This window comes from Rissa tridactyla, chromosome 6, assembly GCF_028500815.1.
Source record: "Rissa tridactyla isolate bRisTri1 chromosome 6, bRisTri1.patW.cur.20221130, whole genome shotgun sequence".
Classification (NCBI taxonomy): domain Eukaryota; kingdom Metazoa; phylum Chordata; class Aves; order Charadriiformes; family Laridae; genus Rissa; species Rissa tridactyla.
This window is the reverse complement of record NC_071471.1, coordinates 69,014,433-69,032,063: the sequence shown is the minus strand read 5'-3', so window position 1 is coordinate 69,032,063 and position 17,631 is coordinate 69,014,433. Positions and strand designations below refer to the sequence as shown.

Here is a 17,631-nt window from a genome sequence, read left to right as displayed (position 1 = left end):
AATGTGCGCTGGCAGCCCAGAACCCCCCGCAGCCCGGGCTCATCCCCAGCAGTGTGGGCAACAGGGCGAGGGGGAGATTCTGCGCCTCTGCTCCGCTCTGGGGAGACCCCCCTGCAGCGCTGCCTCCAGCACTGGGGCACCAACAGCAGAAGGACACGGAGCTGTTGGAGCGGGGCCAGAGGAGGCCCCGGAGATGCTGGGAGGGCTGGAGCCCCTCTGCTGGGAGGACAGGCTGAGAGAGCTGGGGGGGTTCAGCCTGGAGAAGAGAAGGCTCCGGGGAGACCTTCCAGCCCCTTCCAGTCCCTAAAGGGCCTCCAGGAAAGCTGGGGAGGGACTCTTCTTGATCAAGGAGTGTGGCAATAGGATGAGGGGTAACAGTTTTAAACTGAAGGAGGGGAGATTTAGATTGGATATCAGGAAGAAATTCATTGCTGTGAGGGTGGTGAGCCCCTGGCCCAGGTTGCCCAGAGAAGCTGTGGCTGCCCCATCCCTGGAGGGGTTCAAGGCCAGGCTGGACGGGGCTTTGAGCAGCCTGGTCTGATGGGAGGTGTCCCTGCCCAGGGCAGGGGGTTGGAACTGGATGATTTTTAAGGTCCCTTCCAACCCAAACCATTCTGTGATTCCATGATTTATGACTAGTGCTCGGCTCCTGTCTCTGTCACCGGCCGTTTTGCAAGTTACAGCAAACCACCCACACTCAACCGTAGGAAAAATCTGGCCTCTATCCAAAACCAGAAGTGATATGGCCATGGCAGTGCAAAACCTCGTCTAACCTAACAAGTACCCAAGCTAAATAATAAGTAGGACACTGCTTTCCACCTCTGCCCTATGCAGACTTTCCAATTCCAGCTGGCGCTGACTTCGGGGTCTCTAAATTGTCCTCTGTTGTACAATTTAGATGCTCCCAAAGTGTCTCTCTGTGGTTTTGTTCACCTTCTCTGAACACTGAGAGTGAGTCTTCCCCATCTCACCGTGGCATTTTGAGGATAAATAATGGTAAGCATTGTGAAGGGCTTAAATACCATGGGGGCTGGGGTTATTTTAGAGCAGAATATTTTTTCTGATAAACATGAAGTAGCCTCTTTCCAATGTCTTCTCTTCCAAAGCCAGAGCTCCAGGCTGTAGTTTGATCCATTGCTGGCTAAAGTAATGGCATCTGCTTTTCTTTCTTCAAAGCTTTGGAGCTTAGAGAAATGCCCCCTTGTTTTCAAATTGCCCTTTTTGTGCTTAGTCATTACCTCTCTGGAGCTGGGCTGTCCGGCCTCCCAGACCCCTGTAACAGATGCTATTGTGCAACGTGAGGGACTGTGATTGAACTTTCCAGAACAGATTTTAATTAGAAACATAACTTCATACAGTAGCTTGGAATGACTACAGCGGGGGGAGGGGGGGGGGAGGGGGAAATTTCAAAACAAGAGATGAAAAAAGAAAATGCCCAAAAAGAGAGAAAAATAAAAGCCTGTTTTACTGGTATTTTGTACTCAAGAGCACTCGACGGGAAATACCGTGCATGTCCGTGAAAACCAAAGCATATAGCAAGCAGGAATAACTATCTGAGACCCTCAAAAAGCCAGATCCTCAGCTGGTGTAAATCAGCATTGCTTCATTGATTTTATGAGAGCTGCCATTTCTCATTGACCTCAGCAGTTCTGTGCTCATTTATACCAGCTGAGGACCCCAGCCAGCTTGGCACAAGTGGAATCCAGAAACTTTGAATACGTGTTTGTTTTGTGTTGAGTGGTGGGTTGTTTTTTTTTTAATTAAGTTTTAATCAATCTTTTGTTTTGTAGATTGTCCTCCACTTGGTCTAGAGACATTAAAAATCACTGACTTCCAGCTCCATGCCTCTACAGCAAAGCGGTATGGCCTTGGGGCCCACAGAGGAAGGCTTAATATTCAGGTAACATCAATTTTTTTTTCTCCTAAGTGGGAGAATGGCTTAAGGTTGTACTGTTGTATAAAGAGAACCAACGGATGGTTATTGCTTCTGACTACTTTGTCAGCTCATGTAACTCAAATGAAGGGGAAACACTGGGATTCTAGAAGTGACTAAGGCTGATGGATAACCTTTAGATTCGCGGGGCTTGCTTAGGAAAAAAAACTCCAAACTTAGTGTGCTGAGGGGGCAAATCCACACCGTACTCTAAGAGCAAGCAAAGGCAGGGGCAGCCCAGAACTGCTCCCTTCCCAGCTCCTTTAACAATCAGCTGGGAAAGAAGCTTACACTTACACGCAAGTTGCTTTTCTTTTTGTGGTTTGCCTGTGGTTAATGACAATGGCTAATTGAAAGTGTGGTTTTAAGTGAAGCATTTGCCCCAAGGCAGCTTTTCAGGGGCGATGATCACGCTACCAAAAAAAATGCTTCAATTCAGAAGTCACTAGCATACAACCTGGTTTAGCTTCCTTTATTTAATATTAAAGATGTGCTTAGGTGCCTCGCAGGACCAACTGCTATTTTCCCATTTCTTGTGTTTCTGGTTTTCACTATATTCGTGCTATTTTCTGAAGTACAGTCTTTTCCAGTGTAAAACTGTTACTTTTGCATAAAAAGTACATTTGAAACTCAAAGTCATAAACAGAATAGCAGCACCAAGTCAACAGCAGAAAAAAAAAAATCTCTAAAGTTTATTTCATTTATTAGTTATCTTTCATTATTAGACCAGTCATTAGATTTTTTTCTTTCTCCAGCTGAAGGAATTTGCTGGTTAACGAGCTAAGACTGGGACTAGGAAAGATGAGCTCTAATCAGCCATGTAATTTCACCTGGTGCCCACTGCAGTGTAATGGTGGGTGGCCACTGGAAGGAGGGACTGCTTTTGGTTGAAGAGTTAAAGTTGCGCCACTGGGCAACTGTTCTCCTTTGCTGCACCTTCTGGTGCCTCTACGCAAACAGCTCTGTGAGCTTCTCTATGGGGGAAAAAGCTGCCCCCCCCCCTTTTTTTTTCCTTGTTATTTGTTTAAATGAATTAATTTTTGTCCGAAAGCTCAGCAAACCACTTTGGTATGCAGCCCCATGAGCAGCAAAGCCAGCTGGAGGTGAGTAACAGGAGCCTGCAGCCTGCACAGAGGTGGGAATTGGGGTCTTGGGGTCTTGGGCTCTTCCTTTCCAAGCCTGGGTGCAGGTACAGGGGGTTGGGTACAGCGTGAAGTCTCATCTGCAGCCTTCACATTTAATTCCTTTTGAGATCTGAGTGAGGTGATTTGTTTATTCATATGCTCTGCTAAGAAAAAAAAAAACCCAACCCTTATGAACACAAAAATGGTGTGTGGATGATATTCATATGAGTTCTATAGGAATACTTAATTTTTTTATTATAGCTTTCTTTATATAGTGGCATAAGGCCAAGGGCTGTGATATAAACCTCTGAATTCTCTGTTGGTTGCGGTTTCTCATTTTTCCTGGTGATGTTAAAGTTTAATTTATTTAAACACAGGAATGACCATACTGGTTTAAACCAGGACTCCATCTAGCCCAGTGTCCTGTTGTCACCAGTAACGCTGACTTAAAATAGGTGGAGCAGTGTAAGAACCTTAGTTATGAATGTTTCCCCTCAATATAGTCCAGATCCTCCAGCAGGAGCTGAGGAGACAGTATCTTGCTGGGAAATAAGCTGAAGCATGGTTGAATTATACCAAGTGCATTTCCTTTGGTGTCCTGTCTCCTAGGACCTCAGAGCCTGCACTTCTCCCATCCCACCTTCACCTGCTGGGTAGGTGCCGTGCCCAGGCCCTACTGGTTACAACCATAATGCTTCTGACACTTCTGTGGCAGTGGTTTCTTTTGTTTTTATTGTGAGAATAAGGTCCCCACCTCTGCAGAGCAGGGGCTGCTGTCTCCTCCTTGGAATGCTGTGTGGAGTCTTGGGTGGAAGGACCTTCTGTCCCGTGCAAATTGGGTTTATGTTCTTCTTTGTTCAAAAGATGGTGCTTTTTTTCCTGTGAAGGAAGGCTTCACAACGTCACTCTTCTGCTTGATACAGACTGACATATTGTCATTTTCTGGAGCTGTATGCGTTCTGCATGGATTGTCTCCCCTTATTATCCAAAAGCTGGTTTTACTTTTTTCTAGGATGGAGACTTACCTGAGCCCAGGACTGTGGGAGGCTCATATGCTAGTAACCCAACAACACCTGGCTTATGGCAAAGTTTGATTTCAGTGACTCATCTGTTTTACTTTTCTTGTTTAAATGTAGCCCTTTTTCTTAAGGTCAGGTTGGATGGGGTTTTGAGCAACCTGGTCTAGTGGGAGGTGTCCCTGCCCAGGGTAGGGGGTTGGAATGAGATGGTCTTCAAGGTCCCTTCCAATCTAAACCATTCTGTGATTCTAAGAACTTCACCCCTAATAGAGATTTCTGGTAATCCTCCAATTAAGAGCTTTTACTGTTACTGAAAACTTATCTGTATACTATATATACCATAATTCCCTAAATCCCTTGCCCACTTAGAGTTAATGTTATGGCCGGCAGTGTTAAAAGTGTGGGCTTGCATTTATTTTTCTTTAGAGGCTGCTTCCTTTGGGACTAGCTTAAAATTCATAGAACGTTGAAAAAATTTTAAGGTGCTAGTAATTCTAAAGCCACTTAGAATTTGCGGACCTCTTCCCTGCCACTTGGGTTTCAGTACTTAATTGCACTTTGCATTAAGACTTCTGAATTTCAGTAGTGTTTAAAAGATAGAAGTTTATAACCAGGAACAGGTGCTAAAGGGGATTGATGTGTCAGATGGGTAACAAGGTTCTTGGTGGCTTCTGTTTGCTGCTCAAAAGGGCAGGTTGCGGCATGCTGGGGAAAGGCAAAAGGCAGAGGTATTTAAGCTGTGTTTTCATGCTGTTTAGTAGCGTTCACGAAGAAAAACGCTTGGCCCAAGTCAGGGAGGCTCCGTGAGGTCGATGTGCCGCTCAAGTTTCACCAGAGCACTCTGCTAATCTAACGATGAGCAATTTTATGGGCTGCTGCCCTCGTGGCCTGGTCTGGGTATCGCCAGAGTGCCATCACGATATTCATGTGACTATTGCGTTCCTCCCCGAAATAAGGCGAACTCCACTCTCTGCTCAATCTCATCATCTGATGCGAAGTCAGCTGAGAAGCAGCTTAGGGCTCACCCCAGGTAACTGGCACTACCTCGGCTCGCAGGGAATTCACAGAATAATTAAGTTTTTCAAAGGCTTCTGGGGTTATTTTTTTTTATTCCGTTTAGTTTATTTGAAGCGTATGAAGTGAATCAGTTGCTGTACACTGGATTCCGAAGAAGGACAGGTTTAGCAGGACTGGATAAGACCTCCTAGGTTCTGCTTCTCTTGAGACCCTGCACCGCATGGGACCTGATTTTGCTCCCAGTCCTGTGTGAATGTGGGGATTCAGCTGGGACCTCTCGAGAGACGGAGCTACTGGGGCCGTAGAGCCCCATGTTTTGGAGATCTAGCCTGCAACTGCAAAAGTGGCATAACCGGTAGTAATTTAACATCCTCAGGAAAAATCATAGCAGAAAATAATATACAGTGAGGCGCTCTGCCTTCAGGGATAAAAGTCATTAGTATCTGTCACTTGAAAAATAATTAGCAGTGGTTAAAACCTGAAAAAAAATTAGTCAAACTATGTTTCTTCCCTTTCCTCATTTTCCTGGTTGGAGAAATCCAAATTACACTGAAGATTAACCAAGTAACGCAATCACGTGTGTGCAATTAAGCAGGACGTATGGCTTTTAGTCTTTTCAGTTCCTTGTTTCCCTAGTTCCTTTTGAAAAGCTCCATTACCAAAACATGAGCAAAAGACAAAATTATTGAAGTGCTGCTTTCAGCCCGTGTGCTTTAATTCTTCTCTTTCCTACTGTCAGCGGTTGCTATAAATACCTGTGACGAGCAATGCTTTGTTTTTGTATTCCTCACAAACGTCCTGTGGTAAAATAATGTTTGTGATCACCTTTCTGGGAATGGATAAGAATTTAAGCTGAAGTGGTTTGCTATTGGGTATGTGGCTTGGTTTTTTTTTTTTTCCCCTGCTGTTCTAGCTGTCTTGTGGTAGTAAACCGAAATGTCTTTCTTCATTTTAATATATTTAGGCGGTAATATCTTTCGCCTCATTTTAATATAAGTCTTTTGGACCAGTGATAACGTAAGCAAGTGTTTGTCCAGTCTTGCACACATCTAACTCTGAAGGTAAACGTGAATTAAAATCAGAAGCCATATAATTTGTAAAGGGTTTGTAACCTTTCGATTTCCCTTCATCTTGGCTTCTAGGTAAATACTAAGCAGTTGATTTGTTTTATTTGAATTACAATTTTCAACGTTGACATTTAGAGATAACTTATTCAGGAGTGACAGGAAAAAAACACACTCTTTTCCTATATCAAAAAGGTTTTTTTTCATAAGATGCTGCATATTGAGAAATGTTTTTGCATTTGGCTGCAAGTGAAATATAAGCTAGATTAAACTTTGAGTTATTCTTGAAAATTTAGTGAAGGAAAAAAGGGTTTGCTTAAGACCTAGTCCGTCCTTCCAGTTTTCATTGTCTCCTTCTTTCTTCTACTTATGAAGGTAAAAGTCAATGTTTAAAATGTATAGCTTTAAGTTATGTATATCATAACTTGAATCGGTTATCTCCACTAACTCAATATACAATTTTTAAATTCCAGTAAGCATCTTACTGAGAAAAGGTATCTCGATCTATATTCTTTGTTGATAGCTTTTCTCATCTTTCAGGAATCAAAACTTTCCAAAGAAATTTAATAATAATTTTAACTACTAAATATTCGATTGCGTTCATAAGTGGGTTTTTTTATGGAAATGATATTTTGAAGGGGCCGTAGGGCAAATTCAAAACTTGAGGTGCCTTAAGGAAATACGCAGACTTGAAGCTTGAAAAGAGAAGTTTCAACATAAATTTATCGGAATTCTTTTCCTTTGGAAATGTTTGTAATAAGAACTTCTCATTGATTAAACTCTTCTTTCTCGCATAGTACTCTGTGATAGTTACACACAGACACCTGCTTCGTTTTGCCTAGTAAAAATATTCTTTAAGCTTCAGAGAAGCTGATGTCAGGAAATAAGAAAGTAGCAGCACAGTTTCTTTTTTCTTGCGTAGTCTCTTTGCCCCTATTTAAGACCATCGTATTTTAAGCTGTCCGTATTTGTAGAGTCCTTTAAAATCTTCATATTTGATGTAAAACTTAAACACATGCTTAGCTTTATTTAAGTCTGGTTGAAACCATGGAGACTTCAGTATGTAACTTAGGGTTGGGTTTTGTGGGGTTTTTTGGTTTTTTTTTTTTTGTCTGGGTTTTTCTTTTTTTTTTTTTTTTTTTTTTGGAAACAAGCTCTTTTTTTCTCTCTCCTGTTTCCTTCAACCTCGCTGTAACGTAGAGGAGAGTTTTACACCTTTCTGAGCATCACACCGATGGGAAATATCCTCAGTCTGAATGAGGACCAAGGATCCCAGCTGAAGCAATGAGACATAGAGGTACTTGGTCTGTAGAAATTGGTGGAATTTCGTCAGTGTGAAGGGGATTAGCAGGCTGCTGGTTCAAGGTGCTCTGCAGATCTTAACGCTTCCTGGCAAGCGTTGGCTTTAAACCCTAAGGCTACTTCAAATTCCATCTTATTTTAAAACGCAGTGAAACCTTTTCTTGAAAAAGGTTATAACTCAGGTCAGTGACCATATTTGTATTCTCATGTTTTCCCATTCTTCAGTTCCCCTTGAAGAATTTATCTTCCATTGTTAATAGAGTTTTTCTCTGTATCTTGTGCTTCAACTCTTACATGACCTTCGCTTTAAAATATCAGTTAATGCATAGAAGTAGGTGGCTTAATGTAAATTTGGTAGATGCAGGACAACAAGTAATTTTTAAGCTGCCCTGCCTCAGATTTGAATACCTGAGAAAACGAGAAGCTTTAGGATTTGAACCTTTGTCCATGTTTTGCAGCACTTCCTCCGGATGCCACCAGACTCCCACAGGGAAAAGGGATTAACAACTGCATCGTTTCTTTGCGTTAGACCCAGCTGGTGCCCGTTTGGGTAGAAACCATCTGTAAAAATGGAGGTAGACAGACCTGTCAATCTCTGTCACTGTAAGCCAGCTATGGCTGTAATATCTGCAAATACTGCTCAGTGGGAAGCGGAGGGATAATTCGGGACATTTAACTGACAGTTGTATTCTTGGGTACTTCACCAACTGAAAATGTACCACTGAGCATAAAATAACTGTATACCAGCGCTTTAAAATCTATCTTTAAGATAAACTTACAAAGTTTTCCACGCTCTCCATTTATATTTGGGAAATGATCAAGGATATCCATTCTTGGAGTTATGTGGATGGCAATGATAAATCCGTATTAAACACAGATGAAATATCATAAAAATACATGTAGCCTCAGAAAACCATATGGCAAAATCTTCTGTGCCCTCCATGGCCGTAGCCGGTTTGGTGCTGAACGCTTCCTGGGCTTTAGTAGTAAGATAAATATCCGAAGACCTCAGATGCTATGTGTCGTTAAATGCTATTTCGGATACGTTTAGAATACAGCTTGCTCAAAATACCTTGCAGCTATTTCTTTGAAAACGTTGAGAAGGCTCTTTGTGGTGGTTTTGCCTATATATATTGGGGTACATATTGGGACACAAGTTGGAGTACAGCTGGGCATTCCTAAATTTTTAACCTTTGGTATTAATTTGCTTAAGGAATATCCCTGGTGATGAAAATTAATAATTCTGGGATTGAAAATTGGTGGGAAATGGTATTACTGCTTCCATGTGGCCTACCCCCTCCTTTGCTGCTTCCGTGGGAAATGAGATAGTGCTCCAGTACTGACCAGTATTTACACGGGTTGGAGCTGGCTTTTTAGGACTTCCAGAAGACCGTGTGGATAATTTGTTCTGCATAAAGGCTCTACCAGGCCACAGGCACAGACAGGTGGACTGAACTGAAGCTCTGTTTATGCTCTCTCACTCCAACTTAAGTTTATACATAATAGTTCTTAGTTTTTGAAGGGACTTTTCAGAATTTCCCTCCCCGCTCCGAGGAAGAAAATATTTTGGTTGCTCCATATAGATGTTGAGTGTGACAGTCTCGGGGGTCTTAAAGTGGAGCCAAAGGAGTAAGTGGAATGAATGATGACTTCATCTGTTCTTTCCTTTTTCCCATGAAAGACCTTCAGTTTCTTGGTTCTGATTTATGAAGACAGTTTTGCCTTCTTTTCAGGCAGGTGTTAACGAAAATGATTTTTATGATGGTGCTTGGTGTGCAGGAAGAAATGACCCGTATCAGTGGATTGAAGTAGATGCTCGAAGGCTAACAAAATTCACTGGAGTCATCACACAAGGAAGAAACTCTCTCTGGTCGTAAGTACATGCTTACTTTTCTACATGAGATTCTGAGCTTTCTGACCAAGGAATTCATATTGTATTATCTTTTGGGTTTTCAAGGAAAAAATAAAGAATAGAAATGCTCTGTGATATCAAGTAACGGAATGGAGGAACAGTAAAAGGTGAAGTGCATATATATATGCCATAAAATACAAATTTAAAGGTAGTAGACTTCCATAGTCACTATCTACATCTGGCAAAGGAAGCAACACAATTCACTCAGATCATATGCCCTCATACTCACCTTGTCAAATTTGCTTGTGTTAAACTTCCTAATTCTTTTCCAACATTAAATTTGATTAGTTTATCATCTTAAAGAATGACCAGTGACCTCTGAGATTTTCTAAGACATAGACAATCACCAAATAAATGGTAAAATTCTGAAAAGACGTGATTTTTAAATGAACTCTTGAAACAAAATTTGATCTGATAGTACCGATGACATCCAACACTGAAATCATTTGTGAGCTTTTTGGTTACTGCTTGTGTTACAGAATGAGTATATGGCACTGAGAAATAAGTGGCTTGCACAGACTTGTGTGCATTTACTCATTAGTGACCTTCTGAGTGTAGGTGCCCAGATTGCTCTATAAGACAGCCAGTGTGAATGAGGCGAGAATTGTATAGGAGGAATGCAGCAATCAGCTGGCAGCAACAGGAACTGGAGGTGGTGGTTTATTTGTTTTCCTGATCTTTACACTGTTTGTTCAGTCTCTTAATTTCTTGTTGAGTCTCACTGCATTATGTGAGCAAATAATCCCACTTGTACTGCTAAACCTTGTCACCAAGTATGCAGGAGATGCCCAGCCTTAGATCCGTTCTGGTCAGATTGCACAGAATCACAGAATGGTTTGGGTGGGAAGGGACCTTAAAGATCATCCAGTGCCACCCCCTGCCATGGGCAGGGACACCTCCCACCAGACCAGGTTGCTCCAAGCCCCATCCAGCCTGGCCTTGAGCCCCTCCAGGGATGGAGCGTTGACAACTTCCCAGTGCCTCACCACCCTTACCATAAAGAATTTCTTCCTGATATCCAACCTAAATCTCCCCTCCTTCAGTTTGAGACTGTTACCTTGTGTCCTATCATAACACTCCCTGATAAAGATTCCCTCCCCATCCTTCCTGTAGGCCCCCTTTAGGGAAGGCTGCTCTAAGGTCTCCCTGGAGCCTTCTCTTCTCCAGGCTGAACCCCCCCAACTCTCTCAGCCTGTCCTCACAGCAGAGGGGCTCCAGCCCTTTGATCATCTTCGTGGCCTCCTCTGAACCTGCTCCAACAGGTCCATGTCCTTCTTGTGTTGAAGGATTTGATTCTATCTTGATTTCTCACTTAAGAAAATGAATGTGCCATATAATTAAAGGCAAACCAGAAAAATACCATTATAGTTAAGAAAAAAAGAAGGGAGTCTTTTCTTTCCTTCTATAATTTAATTTTCTGGAGTTTTTTTATTTCTCTTAATATTACTGCGGGAGCAGGAGTGTTTTTGGCAATAAGGTTTCTATATTTATTCTACATTGTTCTGTGTTAGGTAGATAATTGCTGTAGAAAAGTCTTATTCTTTTCTATATTCATACTCTTGACACTGCTGTTCCTATCAACACCAGTGCTGCACTGCTTCGTTGTAGTGTTGCTATTTTTAGTTCAGCTCTATTGCGAGTTTACAGCAGGATTTGACACTCTATTTATAGTTGGTATTCATAGTTGTCGTCTCTTTTTTTTTGGTTTGTTTTTTAAATTACTGAATCTTGCTTTTGCCTTCTTCCCCCGTGAAGAGTTGTTGGGCAGAACCCTGAGGGTCAGCAGGAAGAGTGGGGTTGGTTCTGGGAGAGCGGGTCCAGGTTCCTCCTGGCTTGTTACTCAGATTTGTGGAGAATCAGGCACATTTCTGCCTCGTAGGAGCAAAGATAGTTCCAGCTGGACTAGGTACATACTGGGGTGGGCTGATATCTCCTGGAAGACATGTTCTGTAAGGCTGGCCCATGGAGGGGCCAGGGGAGTAGGGAGAAATAGTCCCAGGAAGGGGTGACCTCCTTCGCTACTTCCAGCTTGCACATGAGGGACTGCCATGGAAGTGGGTTTTCTTGTCAGGGTGTGATGGCCTCCATCTCGCTTGGTGTCTGTTGATACAGCCTTGGCTGTGGGACTCCCGTCCCTGGAGTCCACTTCATTTTTCTCTCTCTCTTCATCAGATTGAACAGATAAAATCAGTGTAGTCAACGTTTCTGTGCTCTGCTTCTGCATGTGTAAGTCCTTAGGTGTCAAAAATAACTTGGAGATGCTCATGCTTTCTAAAAAGTTTAGGCTGATGTGTGCAGCCCCCACTGCTGGGGCAAGAGTGGTGTCCTGGGCTTTCCAGAGTCTCAGCACCTGGGAACAGCATGGCCATCAACCACGTTGTTGCTTCTGAAAGGTGATCCTCTCAGTATGACTTTCTACCCCGATTCCTCCAGCAGTCAAGAAAGTGAGAAGAAAGGAAAAATGAAATCCTGGTGTAGAGAAGAGCTACACAAAGGGAAATTGAATCCAGACAACAGCAGAGACACCGAGCTTGGAGCAGAAGTTGCCTTAGGGTGGGATTCAGAGGCACTGGTGGAAGCTTTGGTGCTTGTGGCAAACTCAAGAGACAATGACCTGACCACAGTCATAGGGCTTGCACGCAGTAAATGGCCTTTTGTGAGCCAGACCAGGAGAAACAGGCTGGTAGGACTTTTACTGGTGTGGGCAGGTTCTTTTTTGATGGTTTTGCTACAATGGGCACTACAATCAAAGGAGACTCATTAACTTCCTTCTCTTCTACTCAGCTACTGACTGTGATGGTATCAAAAAGGACTATTTATGATATTAAAGTTTGTACAAAAAGATGCCATTCTGTTACCTGAGGCATCTTCCCAACTTCACGAGTTTATATGACCAGAATATACTGCTTTCATAACTAATAGAAACATATGTTGGAGAAGAAGCTTATTTCAGGTAGGAGAGCCAAAAAACACCCCTCTGATCTCTGTTGTATTAGAAACAAAAGCCTGCTAAGCTTGAGGGCCAATGTAAGATTTTGTTTTAGCCTTGGAGAATTTCCCAGCATTTGATTTTAAAATAAAAATAAAATTAAAAAAAAAAAATCAAGACACTGGGATATATGCTAAGTTCAACAATGTTATGATGTGATAGTAACAAAGAATCAGAAAATCAACCTTTTATTTTTCTTTTTCCCTCTTTGTATTGAACAAGAAACTTCTGCAAAGTGGAAAACTTAACTGAAAGTTCTCTCTGAGCTTGTGCCTAGATCAGATTTGTACCTGTCTTGGTCCCTTTAGCTGCCTGCTGCCGATTTAATGAGGACATGTAAAATGACAAGGGAGGGCAGGCAAGGACACCCTGCCCAATCCTGCAGCAAATAACTTTGCCTTTCATTGCAGGGCTGCAACGTTTGAGTTATTGGCAGTCTGGCCTCTGGTTCTGCGGGTATTTCTGATGCTGTAGCCAGAGCTAGTGTAGTAGTGGTGGGAGCTACACTTTGCTCCTTTACAGCAGCACTGGAAACTCTAGTTCTGCTGATGTCCTTCTCCACCCAGAGACAGTCTATTCACATCAGCCTGGCTTGTTGTCTTTTTTTTTTGTTGTTGTTGGAAATTTATAGGATAATAATGGATGAATTGAAGGTTACACTTGACTCAATACAAAGAACATAAAAATGCATGGGATTGTCACCTACTGTGTGCTGGCAGAAACTGTTTCACCTCCGTTGTTCCTTTCCCAGTCTCACTTGAAAAGTTGCTATTTCTTGTCTGTCGTCCCCTGTGGCTCTGCGTGCCCGTCCAGGGCGCTTCTGCTTGAGACACGAGAGCCTCGAGGAGGAAGAAGCCAAGGTGCAGAAACAGCGCTTAAAAACACAGATGACTCGACAGAAGGAAACCATGCTTGGTTAGGAGTGAATACTTGAATTGTTTAATAATTTCCTTTTTAAGGGGGAAAAAAACCAAACCAAAACAAACCTTCTGAGTCAAATTTTGTGCTCAAACTGCCTGGCTGTGAATTCCCTGATAGTCACATGGAATCAAGTGTTTCTACTTTTCTTTTTGCTTCCTCTAACAAGCAAAAACCAGGCCTTGACCAAAAACTCCTGAATTTGGGGAGTTCTTCCTTTTATCAGTCAAAGTAAGCATGGGGACTCAAGGGCTGTTGCTGTTCAGGCACCTCCGGCATTCTTGGGAAACCTGAAATCCTGGCAAAGTGCTCTTTTACCGTCATAAATGGCAAACTCTGCTTACATTATCCAGAAAATCTGCAGATGTTTAAATTTCTCAGGTAAAGTGGGGCCCAGCTGTGAGAACCAGGACTCCTGGTTTTTATATTTTTTTTACACTGAAGACAGCCAAAACTCAGAGGTGCCACAAGTGTGGGTTGATGTGAATAAGAGCTAACACCTTGAGACTGGGCAGAACATCAGTTTCTTTGTACGAACAGAGAACATCTGGGAATCAGTGTCTCTGGGCAGATACCGCGCTGTTTCTCTATGAATATCTAGTAGCTGATAGATGGATATTAGAGACTCGTAGAATCGCCCAGGTTGGAAGGGACCTTTCAGATCATCTAGTCCAACCATCAACCTAACTCTGACAAAAACAATCACTAAACCGTATCTCTAAGCGCTATGTCTACTCGTCTTTTAAATGCTGCCATAGATCAGTGACATCTCTTTGCAGAGCTATTTTGTTTGCCTTCTCAAGATAAAGTTGTGGGAGTGATGTGACCTTTTAGAAAGGCACGTGACATCCTCTTCTGAGAGGTGGATGGTGCCATAGCTGGCCTACAGGAGGGTTTATGGCTGAATATTTGGGGAAGAAATACAATATATAATTCTTTGTATTGTTGCCAATACAGCCTTCAGTGTTATGAACCAAGCAGCTTTAAACAACTGTCCAAGGGACACTGGAAGCATCACTGTGGGATTGTGCCATATATTTAAAGCAATGATGTGATAGTTTAAAATATGCATCTCTTGACAGAGGGAGAGAAAATATTAATCACTCTTAGCAGTTTGGCAAGAATCTGAAAAACATAGGAAATGTGTTTCCCACAACCCAAACAATCTTTTGATAACTCAGCACTGTCTTTTGTATCAAGAGAAAAGCCACGTCTAAATAGACTCAGCGTGTACTGACTAATATAAAGCCTCAGACTGTTTCAGTGCAGAGGATGTTTTGATTTTTAGAAGAGGATGCAATGTTTCAGTGAGTAAGATGTATTTGTGACAATGCATTTTATTAAAATTAATCTTTCAAGCATGTTAAATTATGCACTATCACTGCATGTCACGAAATAACAAAACCAAGAAAAAGTGTGGATGAAGTAATCTGTGCAGAATGCTCGAATTCCAAAGCAAAATTCTGACATCTTTAAAAAAAAAAAAATCAAAATAGACTTATTTCCACAGTGTGTTTTCTTTAAGGCCTTTCAGCCTCATGAAAATACTGAAGATATTTTAATTTTATGCAATATATTGGTCTTTAAGGAAAAAAAAAAAAAGTAGGGGCGGCAATTTTCAAATTCTCATTTGGAAAGAGGTTAATCCATGTGCCTTGCAAACCGGCAACAGGGCTTAAGAGGTTAGTTGGTTAGAGGAGACAATAAATCAATAGCGGTGCTGGCTGGAAGGAATAGTTACAATGACTTACACATATTGCTTGCTTCTAAACTGTCCCACTTTTAAACTGGCCATTTTAGTTCATCGCTCTTGAAGCCATGTTTTGACTGGGAGCTGGTGTAGACACCATGACACACTCCCTACTGTGTCACTTGTTGGACTTCCTTGTGCCACTCCGTAGGGATAGCAAGTTGTAAATATCCAGCAGATTTGATTTGTGCGTCTGATGGTGCTTGTGCTAAAAATCAGATATTTGTGTTTGAATAGGGGAATAATTTTACATTTTTCTATAGTACACCCTCACCCTCATCCTCCTCTGTGAGCGGTGTGACCCTTCGTGGTCCCCCAACATCCCTTCTGAGAAACTGTCCTTAGGGAACCTTAGGTCTGTAGCAAGCTGGGTACCTTCCGGAGATGCAGGTGAGGAGAAATTTAGGTCAGTGCAGTTGCTTCTAATTTTGGCCTTACAGCATTCTGCTCTTTGTTTTGTCACAAAATGAATGCGTTGTCCCGAATTTTAATTTATTACCCCAAATTTAATTTATGCTCACTGGCAATTCCTGAGGAAATGAGATTTGCTTTTATGGACAGTGTGTATGTGAGGATTGCAAGGTGGTAAACTCCCTTGCTTGCCAGAGGATAAAAATCCTTGCTTCCTCCCAAGTTCATCAGCCATTCATGGTATTAAAAACATGGTCTTAATAGTAAGATTGGCCTCAAGAAGAGCTAATCACATCAGCATCTTCAGCGTTCCAACAATAAGAGTATAAAGAGCAGCGATAATCCATTCAGTGTAACTGTGTTAGCATTTGGGATGCTACAGTGGTTACTCATAGGTATTTGAGTTGTTTCTATAGACATCTAAGAAAACAAAATTTTGCACTGTATAGACAAAGAAGGGTCAAAATACAACAACACAATGCTGCTTTTGAAAGCAAAGTAGAATAAACTCTAAATCCTGTCCAGCTCACAAGGACAACATTCTTGGCATTGGCTTTCAGAGCAGTACCTCCTATCCCCACGCAAGGGCTGCGAAAACACACCCCGATGAAACTTCAGCAAATTCAACGAAAACGTCTCAATGTCTTATCCAAATCATGTAATTAAAATAAGCAGCTGCTCTGTGCTGACGTGAATTGTTATGGTGCATCAAATCAGTGCAAACTGTTGTTTGCCCTGACTAGGTGACAGGGCTGCGGAGATTATTACAGCTTCCCCGAGGTCAGACTCCCAGGGAGCGAATTGTTCCCAATCCACGGAAATCGTATCAAGTATATTGATGGGAGTTACAAAACAACCTGAATTCAGTGTAGAAAAAACTTCCTTGATATATTAATGTCCCTCGTTACATATTGTACTAACGTTTATGATTGGTTTTCTTAATAAGTTATATTTTCCGTTAACTCTGGCTTGGTGGAGCCGTCTCCCGGGCTTTCCGTTGTTGCAGCGCTGAGAGTCAGCCTTCGGCAGCTTCCGCCTCGAGTGCTGTCCGTCCCGTTACTTCACTTCAGTTCCTGTGCCATCTTAATCTTCCACCTCGTTTGCTGTGCCCTACGTGGGATTTTGGCACAGTGTTCATTGCTGCCGATGAACGCTCGCCGTCCGCTCCTGGCGTTGGGGGGCTGGGTTTGTGACCAGCTCCGATGATCCCGTGTAGGTGGAGTTCTGACAGCGTGCCCGGGAATGTATTTATACTTTCACAAGTTTGTTTGACAAAAACGTCAAAACTGATGCTGTTCTGTTGCGGGTGTGATTTGTCACGATGCTCTTGCTCCAGTTACGACTCTCCTGCCAAAGGCTCGGTGACTCACCGCGCAGCGCGGGGAGGGAGCAGGTTGCTGCCGTCCCCCCGAGGGGATGGCCAGCAACTCCTGCATGGTCAACCAGGGCTTTGCACTGGGGAAGGGCGGTGTTGTGTGGGGAGAAGCCGCTTGGCACAGTGAGCCTCCCCGGGAATGCTCAGAAGAGGAAGGGAAGCATTTTAACCTCTGTGGAAGGGGCTACAATGGGCAGTTTGAAACCAAATGAGCTGAAGCCTTCAGGAAAAGGATACCTCCAATGAATACAGGCATCTGCTGCAACAGATTACTCACGCTTGTTAATCACAGCCTTGATTTGTATATTTTTGCATGTGTGTTATGACGCGTCGCGATGAGGATGATTGTGTGTGGGGTTACCTAGAGGACATGGGGCAGCTGCTCCTTCCCCCCACCCAAGTGTCCTCCCCAGGCCAGCATCCCTTCTGCACGCACCACGCCGAGCTTGGCCACATCCTTGTGTGCGCCTGGTAGATGTGAGACCTTCAGCGGCACTTCAAATATGCCCACAGCTGTGCACACAAATGGCAGTATTTGCTGGTTACTGCCGGAGCTTTTCACTTTCCATTGTTTTAATATTCACGGGAAGGAGGCAAAAAGGCAGAGCGAGGCAGTGCCTGTATAGTTCAGATTTTTCTCCTCAAATATGTGACTAATATACAAAGGTGTGATAGGCATGAAGAGGAAAATTTAAAATGTCCCAATAGGAGGTTCAGAAGAAAAGGAATCACAGCCTGGTTGTGTTTAGAAGATACAGGAGATATGGAAGAGGAAAGCTGGGTGGAGGAAGAATTTCCAAAAACATACAGCTCTCTT

At 42.8% G+C, this 17,631-nt stretch overlaps 1 protein-coding gene across 1 annotated transcript in view; it reads left to right on the top strand.

Annotated features, from left to right (window-relative positions):
• The window catches only part of CPXM2 (carboxypeptidase X, M14 family member 2), an 81,352-nt gene that overhangs the window by 26,043 nt on the left and 37,678 nt on the right, over positions 1-17,631 (top strand). The window contains exons 2-3 of the mRNA XM_054205790.1: positions 1,791-1,900; positions 9,193-9,332. Coding sequence (XP_054061765.1) covers positions 1,791-1,900; positions 9,193-9,332 — 250 coding nt within the window. The remainder of the gene's footprint in view (positions 1-1,790; positions 1,901-9,192; positions 9,333-17,631) is intronic.